Source organism: Oratosquilla oratoria, chromosome 16 (genome assembly GCF_046742065.1).
Source record: "Oratosquilla oratoria isolate Oo_2021 chromosome 16, ASM4674206v1, whole genome shotgun sequence".
Lineage (NCBI taxonomy): Eukaryota > Metazoa > Arthropoda > Malacostraca > Stomatopoda > Squillidae > Oratosquilla > Oratosquilla oratoria.
Genome location: NC_134792.1, coordinates 35,247,244 through 35,264,871, shown reverse-complemented (window position 1 = coordinate 35,264,871; position 17,628 = coordinate 35,247,244). Strand labels below are relative to the sequence as shown.

At 41.4% G+C, this 17,628-nt stretch overlaps 1 protein-coding gene across 25 annotated transcripts in view; it reads right to left on the bottom strand.

Annotated features, from left to right (window-relative positions):
• Positions 1–7,070: 7,070 nt before the first annotated feature.
• Positions 7,071–17,628, bottom strand: part of LOC143033873 (CUGBP Elav-like family member 4) — a 1,339,855-nt gene continuing 1,329,297 nt past the window's right edge. For 24 of the 25 annotated variants that reach the window (XM_076199460.1, XM_076199451.1, XM_076199465.1 and 21 more), the window contains 2 exons: positions 17,417–17,570; positions 7,072–9,406 (listed from right to left, as the gene is read on the bottom strand). In XM_076199460.1, the coding sequence (XP_076055575.1) occupies positions 17,443–17,570 (128 nt within the window). In that variant the 3' untranslated portion in view covers positions 7,072–9,406; positions 17,417–17,442. Of the gene's footprint in view, positions 9,407–17,416; positions 17,571–17,628 lie in introns of all 25 variants that reach the window. The other variant, XM_076199453.1, reaches the window with a different exon arrangement.

Below are 17,628 nucleotides of genomic sequence, written 5' to 3'. Positions count from 1 at the left end.
TATCAATAAGTCCCGGTTGCAGAAACTAGACAGTTAGTGAAACAACAGTTTGTCGTATACTAATGATAATGTTTTTGGCCTATATATTACACCTACGTTAATTTTTTCTCGATTTGTTTGGGTTAATTCTACTCACAAACTATCATATGCATCCTGTTTTACTTTCTCTAAAACATAGGTATGGGCACTGCCTTCAACATACAACAGATCACCCCCACCTTTCTTGTGGTTTCTACCCGCAATATTAAATTCAGCTTCAAACTCTCCACCATTTAACCATGTCTCGGAAGATTCAAGTCCCAAAAGAACCCCCAGAAGATCCAGGTTCTGGAAAGACAAGGCCATTGAAAGCCCAGGCCCCAAGAACTTCGGCTACATAAGTCCAAGTCCAAAGGTTCCCCAAGAGGCCCAAGGATGCCTCTAAGGGCGTGGCTGGATCCTCTTGTGCTTATAAGGCCAAAGCTTAAGGAAGTTGTACTTTCCTGAGCTTAACCATAATTTCACCACAGCTGTTGGACTTGTACCAGGTATATATATATATATATATATATATATATATATATATATATATATATATATATATATATATATATATATATATATATATATATATATATATATATATATATATATATATATATATATTATATTTGGTTGGAAATTCCTGTCTTCTTACCTTGTCTTTCGTTGTGGGGTTCAGCTGATCGGTGAAACATGCAGCACTCGACCTTGCGAAGATAATGTACCGCCGAAACAATCACTTCCAGGCACTAAATGATTCACAGTACTGGCGGACAATGGTGTAACGAATCAACTATAACTGACTCTCTAACTTCAGCTCTTTCAATCTGCTGCACTTTGCCAAACTCTTGGCCACCAGGCACAGAAAATTCGCAATGAAAAGACGGGAGCTCCCTTTCATCCATACCTTACTATCGCTTACCGCCAAGCACTTTGACAGTGCTGCCAATTCCTCACCTCATCAACAGTGATGCCAACCTGACACTCAAATACACCACATTATACCACACTGGGTCCTCCATTATCTTTTCATTTAAGAGAGAATGACATTCAATGAAGTTGTTAGAATATGGCATCAAAATTAATTATTAAACCCAGGCGAGGTTACGTTAGTTTTAAAAATCAGTGAAAGGGATAATGAAGTTGTTTAGCTTTAGTCAGACCAAACTCGAAGTTACTTACCTTAAGTTTCCTCTTTCGCCAACTCCTATTTGTTCATTTTCCAACTTTTTTATACAGTGGATCTGGTTTTTCCTTTGCCAGCAACTTTCATTATAATTAGAATCCAAACAAGTTGAGGACTAGTAATCAACAAATGAATAACTATTACATTACATCTGGCTTTTCCTTTGCCAGCAGCTTTCTTCATTATGACTGGAATGAAAGCAAGTTGAATAACTATTACGTTAGATCTGGCTTTTCCTTTGCCAGCAGTTTTCTTCATTATGACTGGATTGAAAGCAAGTTGAATAACTATTACGTTAGATCTGGCTTTTCCTTTGCTAGCAATTTTCTTTCATTATGACTAGACTAAAAAACAATTTGAGGACTGGTAATAAACAAATGAATAACTATTATATTAGATCTTTATTTCATTACAAAGTATCACTTTTTACAAGGATGCCCCGGTAACACAGTGGCTCCTGGCTTCGGGGTAGCCCAGCCAGATAGACAATGTATTAAGTACTGCACGTATTAAATGTATCATCATATATTGTCTCGACCATCATCAGCACTTGGATAGCTGCCTTAAATATGAGAAAAAAGCTGTGATGTTATAAACTGTAGATTTCTTTTTTTTTTCTTTTGTTTAGTTATCAAGTTGACAATGAGTTCACGTAGATCTGCTCCAATTGAGCACTTCATTCTTCATTCACTACAAAACCGACTGATCTCTCTACACTCTTGCTTTTGCTGTAGGCTGACTGTGTGTGGTCTAACCCTAATACATTGGCATTAAAAATGGTGTGAAAGTCGGCGTAATGAGGACAAAATGAGCGTAATATGCACTCTGGTTACAAAATGGGATGAAGACACTTGCAAACTGTACAGTACCCTGGACTGCACAACGAGAGAACATTCTTTCTTCCCCTGGAGCAAGACACTGCCGAGGTCAGAGTCCTGTGTGTACCCAACGCATCCATTTCTAAATGAATCTGTTGTATTATTAGATGGAAACCCCCTCCTCCTCGCCCCTTGAGCTTTGCACTTTATCCCACCAAAGGTCTGCGGACTTTTTTTATGGGGTTGATCAACGGATAACGTCTTCTCAACTTTTCCTGGTTAGATTAAAGAGAGAGAGATGATGATGATGATGATGATGATGGTTCAGTGTGACTCGAAAGGTAACGGTTTGTGTTTGTGTGACTTTTGAGGGTTGTAAGTGTTGCTTTTATTTCAAACTAGTTCTTTGGTCAAAAGCTTGACTAATCGTCTTTGGCATTTATAGTTTAATATCGATTATAGTAGGCGGAGGCGGGTAAGGGTGGAGAAAAAGACATCTTGTACTGGAAGAGAGTCGATGACTTGATGGCATACAAGATTTATATCTTCTTGATTGTTCTAGGTAATGTATATGGCGTGACTGACTAGCAATATAAACCAATAAATAATAGAATAATTACAAGCTACCAATGCAACAATATATGATCTTCAAGCAGTACATACTAACAAGTTTAAATTCATTAATAGTAACGGTCAACATTTTGTGGAATATGAAGAATGATTACGCTATGTGGAAGAAGAGAGCGTTAGGGTTTAACTCTATTTGCACCGGGGTTGGAGAGTGACTGAAGTGCACTTTTTTTTTTGGTGATACTTTTAGCAAGGCGGCCATAACAAATTACGGTACAGTATCTCATGAAGGATTATATGAATGTATAATTGAAATATGACTGAAATTTTTGGGTATACGTGATAGTATCACCAAATTGAGAGATTAATAGAATATTCACATTTCAAAGAAAAAAATACCAAATGCAATTTTGATTCGTGACTGCAAAACTAAGCGGTATGCTCTTTATATAGACTAAAATATAAGTAAATTCAGTTCAATTGCAATTTTTTCTGACAAAAATTTCCTCAAAAAAGTCTGTAGAAAAGTGTGCCTTGTGCGTGATTGGCCCTTAGTACCCAACTCCCCCCAAAACAGAAAATAATAATACATAAAAAAAAAAGTTTCTTGCTTTCAGGGTGGTGAGTGTTAGTTAATGTTTTACAGTTCAAACACACACACACAAGCACATACACACACACTACCGATAGATGGGGGAAGGGGCAACTCATTAGAACTGGCCAGGTAAATTTATTATTATTTTCTCTTGTTTCCCTGCTGCAATAATTCTGACACTAGAAGCCAATGAACTACAATTATTCTCCTCAGCCCATGAAGTTAAAGTAAGATTTTTTTTAAGAAAAAGAGTTGCTCATTTTGTTCAAACAAGGTAGACTCAGAACTACTCATTCAGGATATGACTATGTGTGTGTGTGATGAAAATTGTCTCATATTTCTTTTTTTAAGCACAAGAAACTCGCTATTGGCAAATGGGTCAGTTGTTGAAAAACAGAAGAAAAAAGATATGTATAAATAAAATAATAATAGTAATGATAATAACATAGGGGGAAAAGTTTGTCACTGACGATATCTACATATATATATATATATATGTATATATATATATATGTATATATGTATAGAGTTAGATCAGGACAAATATGTGGTTTGAAAATAACTGTTTGCTAAATAGATAAAAGGGAGGTGATGGGGGGGGGGTTAAGGCAGCTGGGAGGGCAAAGGATGATGTTGGATGGAGGAATGATGGCAGAAGGTAACGGGTAGATGCGACATCCATGGCCTATGAAGGAGAAACCCGTAGTACCACGCGGCTTTCCGCTCCTGTAGGAGTGGGTGAAGGAGAGAAGGAGTTGGCGAGAAATCCTGGAAGGAAACTAGAAAGTGTCTCAGTTAGGAAAAGACCAAAGATCCTTTTTTTTCTTTTTTTGAGTAGAAAAGAAGGAGAAGGTTAGGATATTTTTTTTTTTTTTTTTTAATATTTTTGTAAGATCTTGGTGTAGTTCCTGAAAACGGGACGAATATCGCGAAGGACAAAGAAGAACATGGAAGGGCAATTAGGAAGTGAAGAGTTGACGTAGGTTTGGGAGGCGGCAGACAAGGGGGCCATGTGCTGCTGCTGGTGGCTGTGGTGGTGGTGGTGTTGGCGCAAGGGGCGAGAATGCGAGCAATAGGGAGGGATACAAGTGGCTCAGGGCGGGGGACGTACCGACAACGCCCAAGCCTTGCCCTCCCCTCTTAAACATGGCAAATCCAATATAAATTATGCCTCTATCAAACTACTGGCTATGGCTAACTACTGGTATCATGCTATTAAACTCTCTTGGAAGGAGAAGATTCTGGGGTCTAGAAAATTACAATATATAAAAGCTTCGAGTGCTTACTAATGGGGTATACGACCACTAACCGTAGCAAGAGCCCGAGAACCTCCCCTTCAGGGGTAGGCTGGGCGCATGCTCTGGTGCTTTCTTTCTTCAAGATGTTTTTTTGTTTTTTGTTGTTGCTGATGGCTGAGGATACGTGAGGTGGGAGGAGGTCAGGTGGGAGGGCGTGTGTTTGACACTAGCGGCGCGCCCGGCCTGTCTGCCTGCCTGCGAGCCCTGGCTTGCCCTCCAGATCGTCGTCATCGTCGTCTTCGTCGTCGCCGCCGCCGCAGTCGCCGCTGACCGCCGTCATTACTGCCGCCGCGTCAATGTTAAGTTTCAGTACTCACGTTTCATCTTTTTCCATTCTATATATATATGTATATACATATATATATATATGTATATATATATATATATATATGTGTGTGTGTGTGTGTGTGTGTGTGTGTGTGCGCGCGTGTGTTTTCTTCTTTTATAACGTAAATCTCGCAACCCGGTACACTGTAGGGAAGAGTCTCGTCCCCGCCACAAGGCTGACGGACTCCATTGGCCTTTACCTGGCACCGACCATCATGGCGTGCACCACAGGATGCCAGAAGACAAAACCACCCTTGGCGCCGCTCTCTCTCTCTCTCTGGGCACGACGGCGATGCCACAGTGCGTCGGTCGGGCGGCGCCGGGGACATGACAGCACCATTGTAAGTCCCTGGGTGCTAGTGAATGAGCAGAGGTGGCGGGTCGATGGTGGTATGTTGGGGTTGGTGGATATCGGGGTTTAGAAGGTTTGGGGGTCGGGGAATGGGGTGGTGGTGGTAGTAACGACGCGCAAACGGCAGCAGTAGTAGGAGGAGCAGCAGCAGCAGCGGCAGCAGCGACAGGTGCAAGGGCGTTATTAAGAACGCCTGCAACTCCATGCGGGCAGGCTAGGGCGCGGATCGGCGCGCAGAAAGGGGCCTGTAGGCTCCTGGCACAGGGCATGGGTCAGTGAAGGCAGAGCGCAAATCGAGAGACCGTGCAGGCAGCCCCTTCCGCGGACACCTTTGGGGGAGGTCGAGGACCAGACGGGGACAGCAGGCCGGGCGCTGCTACACTGATATGCTGGGGTTCCTGCTTTCCTTCATCACAGCTTGGCTCTTGGTCGTCCTCTTGACGGCGTGGCACGCACTCAGCAAGCAGCTTTGTACACGAACGGGCGTCACACTCGTTTCTTAGTATTTATTTTTTTTTCTTCCACTCTCTCCACTTCCGCCTCATCCCAATGTTTCTGATTATTGTTATCATTATTCATGTTCACACCACGACGATGATGACCTGAGCTGTTGAATAACTCCAGGAGCGTGACTCGCCGAGTGCCGGGAACGGCTGTGGCTGAGTCCGGACTGATCCATAAGCACTCACAAGACCACTCTCAGTACTTCGCTGTTGATGAACAACGCAACGCCGGGGCAACTTTGTCTGACTCAAGCAGGTTAACTTCCTCCTGACTTCCTCCTAAAACCTGTTCCTATTACTTTGCTGTTAATAGCCTTAACATATACAGGGCTTAGGTTATTGGCTACAGAGTAGAGCGAGAGTGCATCATGTGGGTTGTCAGGGTTTAGGTTGGTACGGCACCTACTCTCAACTAATTTATTACGCAGTGGTTCGGCTTGGTTAGTCTCCGTTGACGAATTTTAGCGAAAGGTGTGACTGGTACGAGGAAACCAAAATAGAACACCGCCAATTTTGTTTAAGTCTGCAAAGGAGGAGTTTGGTCCCAGGTATTCAAACAGCAAAGCGCCTTGGACTCATACCAGCCATGTTGTGCACTCTCATGTAAGCAAATATATCAGTAAATTATCAGCAATAAATCAATTATAGCAAATCATAGACTACGCATTTCCTACTCGTGCTTACACTAGAACTATTCTTAAGTAGGTTTTCTTATTCCTTCTTTGGTGTGACTAACGCATTAGTTGTCTTAGCAATATCCCTGTTGGTTCCGTAGTACCCACCGTCGTAAGCAGGGGGCGCGGGGTGATCATTTCCAACCTCGCTCTCTCTCTCTTTCAAAAGCATCTTCTCGCATCGCTGTCCGATTTGTCGTTCTCACTCGAAACGTCTCTCGAGCCGGCGCGCCGCCGCCTCTCACGCGTCCTCAAACTCCGCGGCGTTCCATCTCCCCTCCTCCTCCTCCTCTTCCTCCTTCCTCATCTTGCGTCCCTCCCTCCCTCCCTACTGTCCCTTCGCATTCCGTTCTTTGTTTTTTTTTCTTTTATATTCGTCAAACTTCCTCTTCGAAACTAATGCCCTTTCCCATCCACACACACGCACAAGCATACACACACACACACATACACACACTCACATATATACACACACATTAAATATATATATTTATATATATATATTTATACATATATATATGTATACATACATACATATATATATACATATATATATATATGTATATATATATACACATATATACATATACATATATATATATATACATATATATGTATATATATACATATATGTATATACATATACATATCTATAATCATATATACATATATATCAACATATATATATATATATACCTCTATATATATATATATATATGTATATACATATATATATATATATGTATATATATCTAATGTGTGTGTGCGTACGTGTGCGCATGTGTTTGTGTGTGCGCGTGTATGTACGTGTATATATATGTATATATATAACATTAAAACGCCGCCGCTGCTGTCAGGACGATGCGGACTCGGAAGAATCGTATCATTATTATTAATATTATTATTATTATTATTATTAATATTATTATTATTATTATTATTTATTATTATTATTATTATTTATTATTATTATTATTATTATCAATAATTATAATAATCAACGTCATAATCTTAATCACCATCTTCATCGTCATCGTCTTCATTATCTAGGCTTTGGGCCGAACTTGCGGTACAGTGGTATGCTATGTACATAATGGACTAGATATGATATTATATGATCAGAGAAACAGCTCTTCCCTTTTAAAAATCAGCAATTCTTACTCCTAAGCCACAATGTATGTATGTATGTAACATGTAAATATATAAAATAATTACAAAAGGACTGCAAGAACAGAAAATTTGGTTGGATTCCTTGGCACATTTCTGTTCGTGGTTGTGTAGTACCTGAAGATGGGTTGGACAAACAGACTTAAGAACGATAGAGGCAATGAAATGCTCCTAAAGGATAAACGAGCAGGACTAGATGGAATGTTTGAGACCAAGATGAAATGTGTACAAAACAGCAATGCCCACAAAATAACAAGTACACATAGACTAGAAAATAACTGCTCTTTGATCTTATCCACACACTATATTCTCTATAGCAGTCTACCGCCACAAAGAAATCCACCAATGATAGTAAAACCATGGGATACAAATGATTTAAAAATATATCATGATATAAAATTGACTGGATTTAAGCGTTGGTACCCTTATACTCTAGTGAATACACTATCCACTGTACATTGTCAGTGTCGCCTGCAGGCTGGTAATCTCCGTTCGAAATTGCCCTCTATGTACAAGCAGTATCGTATCATAGGGTTCTCTAGTCTTGAAAGCTATCTAGCATTCCGCTCTATGGCTCTAGAATCTATAGGCATCTACATTTAGAGAGAAGCTACACTTCTTGTTTGACACTAGACTAGGGTCCTCCCAAAAGGTGAGAGGCCATCACTTCGGTAGGGCCAAAACCGGCGCTAGTCTGGGGCCTGGCGCCTACCACACGCCCGGGACCCTTTGCCCACGGGTTCCTGGGTCCGTGGGGGTGGGGGGAGTCTTAGCACCCCCCCACTACAAGTAGCCCCACCCCCCTCCCTCCCTGTCCGTCCATCCGTCGTCTGGTAGGAGCATCCACCCCACCCGTGGGCTAAGCAGTAGCAGCGGCGGCAGAAGTAGCAGCAGCAGCAGCAACGTCCCAGGGGGGCGGCGAGGGCCCGTGGGCAAGAACACGACACGTGACATATAGTACCCTGAAGAAGCAACCCGTCGGAAGCGGGTTAGGACACATCCTTTGCTGGGGGCCACGAGCGCCGCGCCTCAACCAGCCGTATCGCTTAAGTAGTGTACATTGGATAAAGCATGTTGTAGGTAAACTACTATTCTTAACAATATGATATAGTTGAAATATTATGATACGTAATATAACTTTAACAGAAGGCTTATTAATATTAAAAATATTGTTTCCGTACTCTCATTAAATAACATGGCTATTAACATGTAAACGTGAGAAGGTCGGGCCCATTTTCTCTCCTCCGTTGCCACGGGACACACACGCACGGGCGCGTGGCCTATGTACACTTGATGGGCAAGTCACGTCCAGGGCACAGGCGTAGACCGTCAATTTGCCACTCTGACTCCATGGGTTGGGAAGGTCAAGCTTGATACCGCGCACCGTCCCTAATGACTTTTTAGAGTCCCCGCATGCCAAACTACTCCAAAGGCGGTGACTGACGGTTCGTCTTGCGCCTGTCCCCTGGCCATGTCCGGTAGCAGGTCAAGCTCTGGACTGGTAGTAGTAGTAGCAGTAGTAGTAGGAATAGTAGTAGTAGCAGTAGTAGTGGTAGTAGTAGTAGTAGTTGTAGAAATATGAGTGGTAGTCACAGTGGTAGTGATTGTAGTAGTAGTAGTAGTAGTAGTAGTAGTAGTAGTAGTAGTAGTAGTAGTAGTAGTAGTAGTAATAATAGTAGCACTTAATGTATCAACTATATGAAGCGAGAGCAAAGTTCTGTCTTATGCAAGGAGGTATAATTTTTTCATCTTTTTTTTTTCTTCTTCTACGTTATATTCCCTTAACGTCTATGCTGGAGCCCTAATACTTGATACAGATGTAGTATGGAACCCCCTAGAGGATTCACGTCCCTCCACCTTCTTGCTCATTCGGCGCCGCCGTACCACCGTCGCTCCTGCAAAGAACAGAAAAACATAAGAACGGGGGAGAAATACAAGAGACACTTGGCAGGTTATCTCATCTTCTCTTATAACAGTCAATCGTTTCTGACCTCACTGTATGGCTACCGAGTCTATTACATTCGTTAACCACTTTGTTGGTAAAACATTTCTTGTCTATTTCCTTCTTAAACCTAGATTTGTCCAATTTAAACCCATTACCACGAGAACGTCAACATAATCGAATAAGCATAAGAAATTTCACGATCTGGTTTGATGTTTTTTTTTGTCATCAAGGACCGTTCCTATGAACGTTACTTCTCAACTAGGAATAGTTAACCTAGAATTAGATTCTCTTGATAACACTTGAGTGTTGCCTTGAAAACCTTTGTGTGAACAACGACAAGTCAAATATTACTTCACATATACAGAATATCGGCGACATATACACAACTCTACGTCATATGCAACCCGACTTAACCCACCTAATCTTAGTGCAAGGGAAGGTTAAAAACAAATAAATAGATATATAAATATAAAAATAACACATAAAATGAAATAGAAGTCAAACAGCATCAAGATATAATGTTAAAGGAAATTCTTACTGGAACGACTGTGGACAATTTAACACGAAATTTTGCAAGTAACGCTCACTAAAACGCATATCTTCTGCGCTGGGGAGAAACAACCTGATATCATATATATATATATATATATATATATATATATATATATATATATATATATATATATATATATATATATATATATATATATATATACACACACTATACGATAGTAGGAGTAGTAGTAGTAGTAATGAAAAATTATACAAAGTACAGTATAAGTCCATAAAATCAAAAAGGGTTGTCGACCAGTCATTGGCAACAGCGGGGCCAATGAACTGTGTCTGTGGAAGAATTATCCTGACTGCTTTCACTACACATTTCTACAAGGATGGAAGTCGCTATAGAAATAAGAAAGGAAAAAAGTAGTAGTAGTAGTAGTAGTAGTAGTAGTAGTAGTAGCAGCAGCAGTAGTAGTGTTAGAGGTAGCAGTAGTAGTACTCGTAGTAATATATGTACATATATACAAATGGTGGTGACAAGCCTACGCCAGGAGGTGCTTAGTAGCTGCGGCCGAAGCCGTCACCTTTGCCCTATGTACTTTAAGATCTGTTGGGACAGGTAACAATCGCTCCTGGGAATCGGAGAGGAGTGCGGGATTCGAACCCACAACTCCGATAAAAGGGATTAAGACCTTTGTTTAACTAAGTAAATACCACTCCATTGTTTATCTTTTGCCCCTTTTAGTTGAGCCAACAGAATATCATAAACTATCGTGTTTGGCGACTATCGGAACACGCTGGTCCCTACCTTAATTTAACATCACTAAATATCATTGGGGAGGAAACGAGGCGTTCAAAAGGAGAAAGAACTCAAGGTATCATAAGTGGGGGAGAGGGGTAGAGCCCTTTGAGTGCATAAATACCATTACGTGTCCTCTGGGATAAACAACGATGACACCCTAAGACCGGTGTCACACTGCCCGGCGCTGCCGTTGCGGTTTGTTGTTCGCTATCGCAAAGTCTCCCTTAGGAGTCATTAGACTCGAAAGGTTAGGATAGTGTTTTAACCAGGTGGTCATTATATGACGTTCTGGCTGCTACCGCCAGGTGATTTTATTAAGATAAGTGAACTTCCCATAATCTTGCCCTACCCGGCATCGCCGCACAGTGTAACTGCGGTTTAAGGACCGGACCACTGTAGAGAAAATGTTAAAGAGGTCTTTGGCAAATAGGTCTTGGTTAAAGTCGAAGTGCTGTGGAGATGGGGTGACGTTGTCATTCCTGAAGGAGGCGGGGGGGGGGGGCAAGGAGGAACTCTGTCGATGAGAGGTCTCCTGTGGCGAGGAGACTTGATGAAGGAGAGTAGAGGAGGAGGAAGACAAGGAGTGGGATGAAGAGGAGGAGGTGGGAGAAGAGGGAATAGGAAGAAAAAGAGGAGGTAATAGAGAGGAAGACCAGCTGGAGAAGAAGCAGGGAGAGGAGGAGCGTGGTTAAAGTAGGAGGAAAGTGAAAAGAAGGAAGATGAGGAGAAAGAGAAGAAAGAGGAAGAGAAAGAGGTTGAGGATGAGGACGAGGAACAGGATTAGGGTACATCAGAGGTAGGATCAAAGGCAGGATCAGTGAATAGGAGTGGGATGATAATGATAGTGATGATGATGATGATGATGATGATGATGATGGTAGTGATGATGATGTTGATGATGATGATGATGATGATGATGATGATGATGACAGTGATGGTGGGTGGGAGTGATGGCGTGAGTGAGGATGAGGATGAGAAAGTGGAGGAGGAGGAAAAGGAAGAAGCAAAGGAAAAGGAAGAAGAGGAGGAGGGGAGGAGTAGGAGGAGGAGATAGCAGCCCGAGAATGAAATGGTCAAACAGGACTAATTTGTTCGAGAATGTGGGGAAGCAATGGCAGAGTAAGGAGAGTTAATGATACAACAAATGAAGAAAATACCAATAAGGGAGACGGCGTGGATATTGAAGACCGGTATGGAGCAAGGTGGGCGCAGAGATAGAAGAGGTGGAGTGTGGGGAGGTGGAGTGGGGAGGGGTGGATAGGGAGAAATAGAGAGTTGAATATATGGAGAAGGAAGACGTGGAGGAGGGGAGGATGGAAGGGAGAGAAGTGGAGGGGTAAAGGTGGGAAGGGGAAGAGGTGGAAAGGGGAAGAGGTGGGAAGGGGAGGAGATGGAAAAGGGAAAGGTAGAAAAGTAAGACGTGGAAGGGGAGAGATGGAGGGGAGTGCCCTTTAGTTTTGGATGGAGTGTATATATATATATATATATATATATATATATATATATATATATATATATATATATATATATATACACACACACACATATGAAAGACATCAACCACATAGACCTGCAAGCAGTAGCCCTTCGAGACAGCCTCCTCACCGCCATTAAGAGGCGCGTCTCAAAGCAACTGACACTTATTCTGTAGATCGAGCCTAAGGCCAGCCACACACGTGCAGTTTAAACTGACAGTTACAACTGTTCAGTTATAACTGTCAGTTGAAACTGCACGTGTGTGGGTATCTCAGTGATACTGAGATACCCACACACGTGCAGTTTCAACTGACAGTTATAACTGAACAGTTGTAACTGTCAGTTTAAACTGCACGTGTGTGGCCGGCCTAAGACTTCTCACTATTAACTTCGGTTGTGTCTCCTCAACCTTTTCACGAAGAGTTGACAACCGGCGACTGCTCCCCTCTTCCTACTACTATAAGCATAAGGACAGTCCCACTTAGGCAACAGACCAACGCTTCATCTCGAGGACCGTTGCCAGCCGCTGTGGGGCTACGGGTTTCCAGTGTATGGAGCCCGAGGCGTTAATTATCGTATAAGAACTAACGTGCATCACTGATGAGGTCATATATTCTTGACGGCGTTTTTTATTTATCTATTTATCATTATCATTTTATTTATTTTTTAGTAGGAGCCGACGGGTGGGGCCGGAGATAACCTCCCTTAGATTCAAAGAAAGTCTCCATCAAGACTTCGAGACTTCCCTCTAGGTCACAATTCGCCCTCTCAGAAAGCTATACAAAGCCGCAGATCCTTAGAAGAACAAAATCAATAGAGAACGTCACTGTATCGAGGTGAGGGATTAAAGTTGGAATAGCTCCTCCTCCTCCTCCTCCTCTTCCTCTTCCTCCAGGTGCCGGACGCTGAGGGAAGGTCAGACGGACACTGGACGGTGGGAAACCGACACAGGCTAGGTCATGCCATATTCAACCAAGCTTGGGTCAACGAACACTGATACAGGGCGATTGGAATTGACGCGGGAGGTTTGTGTGTGTGGGGTGGGAGGGGGGGGGGGGAGACCATTCCCTCACTCCCTCCACACCCACTTCCTCCAGCCACGAGCACTTCTGCGGACACAACGTCTCCAGGAATGGGAGTAACGCAAAGAGGAGGAGCCCTTCACCTCCTCATATTATTTATGTCTTAAAGAGCAAACCTCCTTCTCTCTTGGAGAGCAGACCTTCGCTTGCCTCATTCCCTGAGACTTGGGGATTCACCTGCTCCTTCTGTCTCGAGAACAACGCCTTCTTTATCAACAAGCTCCAGAAGAGGTTCTTTAACTACTTCGACGACTTTTATCAAGTCTCGAACTACGAATGGTCAGATTCCCTCTCATGTATGATTCAAACGATACTTTACACTCCTGAACATTTCTTTTCCCCTTCAGCATAGGCGAACGTATCGAGAATTCAATGATAATGCTTTAATTTTATTTTGTAGAAACCAGCTGACTTGGACATCAGTGTTTGATATATCTGCCTCCTCCGGGCGTCGTATGGCATAATGCGGACACCGTCATCTGCGTTTATGTACCGAGCAGGAACCAAGCCCCGCAAACTACGAAAAAGAGTCCTTATAGTCCTTGATTTGGGTTTTATAAAGATGTACATTGACAACTTCCTTTGCTGAGCATGTAGAAATAATGATAATAATAGTTGCTTCGATCTGCGATAAGTTATAACGACTTGCAATAATACAGCGTGCAAACAGGAGACCTTTAGGTCCATAGCAAGGTCAAAATAAAAAAGAAGTTCAGGTATTTATCAAAGTTAATCTTAAATCCCCGAACTTCATCGCATTTAATCGCCACAATTGACGACACAGTTAGCGAATCTGTTTCTCGTCCAGTTAGTACTCAGTGTAAAAACATTTTAAGCTTAAATGTGATCAATTCCACTTAAATCTCCCGAGTCTTGTTATCTATTTATCAATTTATCTGCTTATCTATCTATTAATTTTCTGAGTGAAAGAAAATAGGTTCTAATGTTTTAAGCGATTTTCATGTGACTTCTTTCTTATATTTTGTAATGTGATTTGGGGATTCGATAAGAAACAGCATATTCCAAATGTGAGTTGATTAGCGATCTACTGCTTGATGATAGTTGATCTTTTGAAAAAAAAAAAAAAAAAAAAAAAAAAAAAAAAAAAAAAAAAAAAAAAAAAAAACAGAAATACAGTGTTTAGGTGTTTTAAGGTTGTTACTGATAAATACATCAATATCCTTTCCATTCTCCACTTTGGTTATTTCCTCTTTTACAAATAACTTGTAGTTGTATTTAGCATTATTTTTTTAGCTATATACTTAACTTTCCAATAGTTGGGTAAGACTTCATTAGCTGCTTTTGAGAGCTTAATTCTTGTTTGTCTTAGGTCGCTGTCACACTGTCCGGCGCCGCCGTTGCGGCTTGCCAAGTCATTAGACTCGAAAGGTTAAGATAGTATTTTAACGAGAGGGAGACGGTGGTCGTTATATAAAGTTCTGACTGCTGTCGCCAGGTGATTTTATTAAGATAATTGAACTTGTCCATCATCTTGCCGCATAGTGTGATGCCGGTATTAGTCTCCTCGAATATCTGGTCGATTCGAATGATCATTTGGTATTCCACACAGCTTAGTATCACCAGTAAATTTGGAGAGAGTAGAACCTTGGTTCTCGACCACAATCCGTTCATGAAAACGGTTCCAGAGCGGATTTGGTCGAGGAACGACATAAGTTTACTGATCTGCTGGATACTCGTACGGCTTTGTTAGGGCGATATTTTCCCACAATATTTTGAATGTCGCCCAATTTTCAAATTTTCTTTGTTCAGGTTGGTCGATAACCGATGTTTTGTTCGACTATCGGAGCAAAAAAAATATATAGATTTTTTTGGTCGAGAACCGGATTGTATGAATTCAGACGTGACATCTTTCCAGCAAGACGTTAAACCATTCAGGACAACTAATATTACAAGATTGTTCAACCAGTTTCTGACCCAGCTTAGCAGGCTAACTCTTTTTCCAAACGAAGTTAGTCTTCCCTCATGCATAACATTATCAAAAAACTTTTTCAAAATCCAAGTATATTAAATTTGCACCATTCCTTCTGTCGTAGTATGAGATAACTATGTTGTAAAATTCAAGGTTAGTTATGCATGACCATTTGCGTGGAAAGCCATGATGTTATTTACTAAACTGTTGTTTTTGATGTGTTATTCTACGGCATCGTTCATAATTGTTTCCATTGTTTTTTTCCCCTATAGTCAAGGTAAGGCTTTTTGCTCTCTAGTAATATGGTTTCTGTTTATCACTCTATTTGACTATAGTATTTTAACTAGGGGGAGATGGTGGTCGTTATATAAAGTTGTGGCTATCACAAGATGACTTTAGTAACTTAACTGAACCTGCAAAAATATCTTGCCGCATCCGGCGGCGCGGCATAATATGACACCGGCATTAATCTCCTTGAATGTCCGATTGATTTGAATGACCATTTGGTATTCCAAACAGCTTAGTATAGAAGTAACGTTTTATTTATTCTTTTTTATTCACGAGTAAAAAATTCGACCCACGATATAGTTTTCACAACATTAATATGATTTTTTTCTTATCGAGTGTGTGGTATATTTTCCTATGTAGTAATTAGCTTACACTTGGGTCATTTTCTTCAAGAGACAAAAAAGTTTTCAGACAAAGAATTTGAATTTTGTATCGTGAAAAAATGCGGGTGGGTGAGAACAGCTTGTAACTGTACCTTCTCAATTGTGACACTTTTTTATACTTTCTATTGGGAAAGTAATTTAATTATTCATTTCCTTAAAAACAGTGGGCACGAACAGTCCAGCCATATTTTTGTTAACTGATTTTTTTTTTATACATTTTCCGATGTTTTCTTTGGTCATATTCAGGGAAATTGATAAATTCAAGTTCAAAGTAACCCATCATTCAGATAATATTTTCCTTTGGAGTGTTTCGTTTATGAACAATAAAATGAAAAATTCTGTTTAAAGAATCTCAATACATCTTCATTTCTAACTAGTTTAGACTTATAAAAAAAAATTCATGTTTAGATGTCGGGTTTTTTTTACTGTCCTTTTTAAATCCCTCTTGGGAATTATGTAGTTTTGATATTATTATTAGGAAATTCTGAACATCCAGATTTTCAGTAAACTGGTCTCCTTTTTGTAAAAGGTTTCTCCTGTTTTTTATTCAACTCAATTTTGGACGATACTGCTATGAGGGCCTCCTTTCTTTAGGTAGAACATAGCTATGAATTATTTTCGCAAGTGTGTTTCAAAATATTTCACACATTCTTTTTACTGTTTTTTCACCTAATGTAGACTCCCAGTCTCAATTAGTTTCAAGAGGCAATCCGATCCTTTTTTTTTCGTTCGCGACTTTGATCTGTTAATGTGTGGTCACCTCCACCTGAGCAAAATCACTTAGCAATGTAAGCTAACTTCAAATAATTCCGACTGTCATCCCAGGATTCGAACCGAGGCTCGCGTGAATACGATGCCGACGCTATGACCACTAGAGTATCGGTTGCCATAGCGTCGGTATCGTAATCACGCGAGCCTTGGTTCGAATCCTGGGATGACAGTCGGAATTATTTGATTGACTACGCCGTCACTGGTGATTCTATTCAGGTTAAGCTAACTTGTCTAATGACTTAAACTTGCCTGTCAAGGTCACGGACGTCCCTGTACATCCACAACGGAAGAGGAGGAAAAGGAGGAAAGGAAGGATAAGGAGGGAGAGGAGGGGATAGAGTTAGAGCGGAGGATTGGTTAGAGTGAGGGAATGAGGAGGTGCATAGAATTAGGGTGGAGAATTGGTTAGAGAGAGTGAGAAGAAGAGGATAGAGTTAAGACGGAAGACTGATTAGAGAGAGAGAGAGAGAGAGAGAGAGAGAGAGAGAGAGAAAGAAGGAGATGGAGAGAGAGAGAGAGAGAGAGAGAGAGAGAGAGAGAGAGAGAGAGGGAGAGAGACAGAGAGAGTTTGAGAAAGGGAGAGAGAGAGAGAGAGAGAGAGAGAGCGAAAGGGAGAGAAAGGTGAGGAAGTAAGAGGGAAGGGAAGTGAAAAAGAGGACGAGAAATGGAGAGAGAGAGAGAGAGAGAGAGAGAGAGAGAGAGAGAGAGAGAGAAGGGAACCACCTACCTGGGGCTTCCTACTTGGTGCCGCCGTTAGTAGGGTCTGTTAGCATCCTTGGGTCGCTTGAGCTGTACCTTAAGGCGCTTCATGCCGATCTGGAAGCCGTTCATGGCCTGGATTGCGGCCTGCGCGGACGCTGGGTTGTCAAAACTCACGAAACCTGGAATGTGATCAAAAGTCAGTACCCCTCCATGCCTGGATCTGTTCTTATCTAAGTT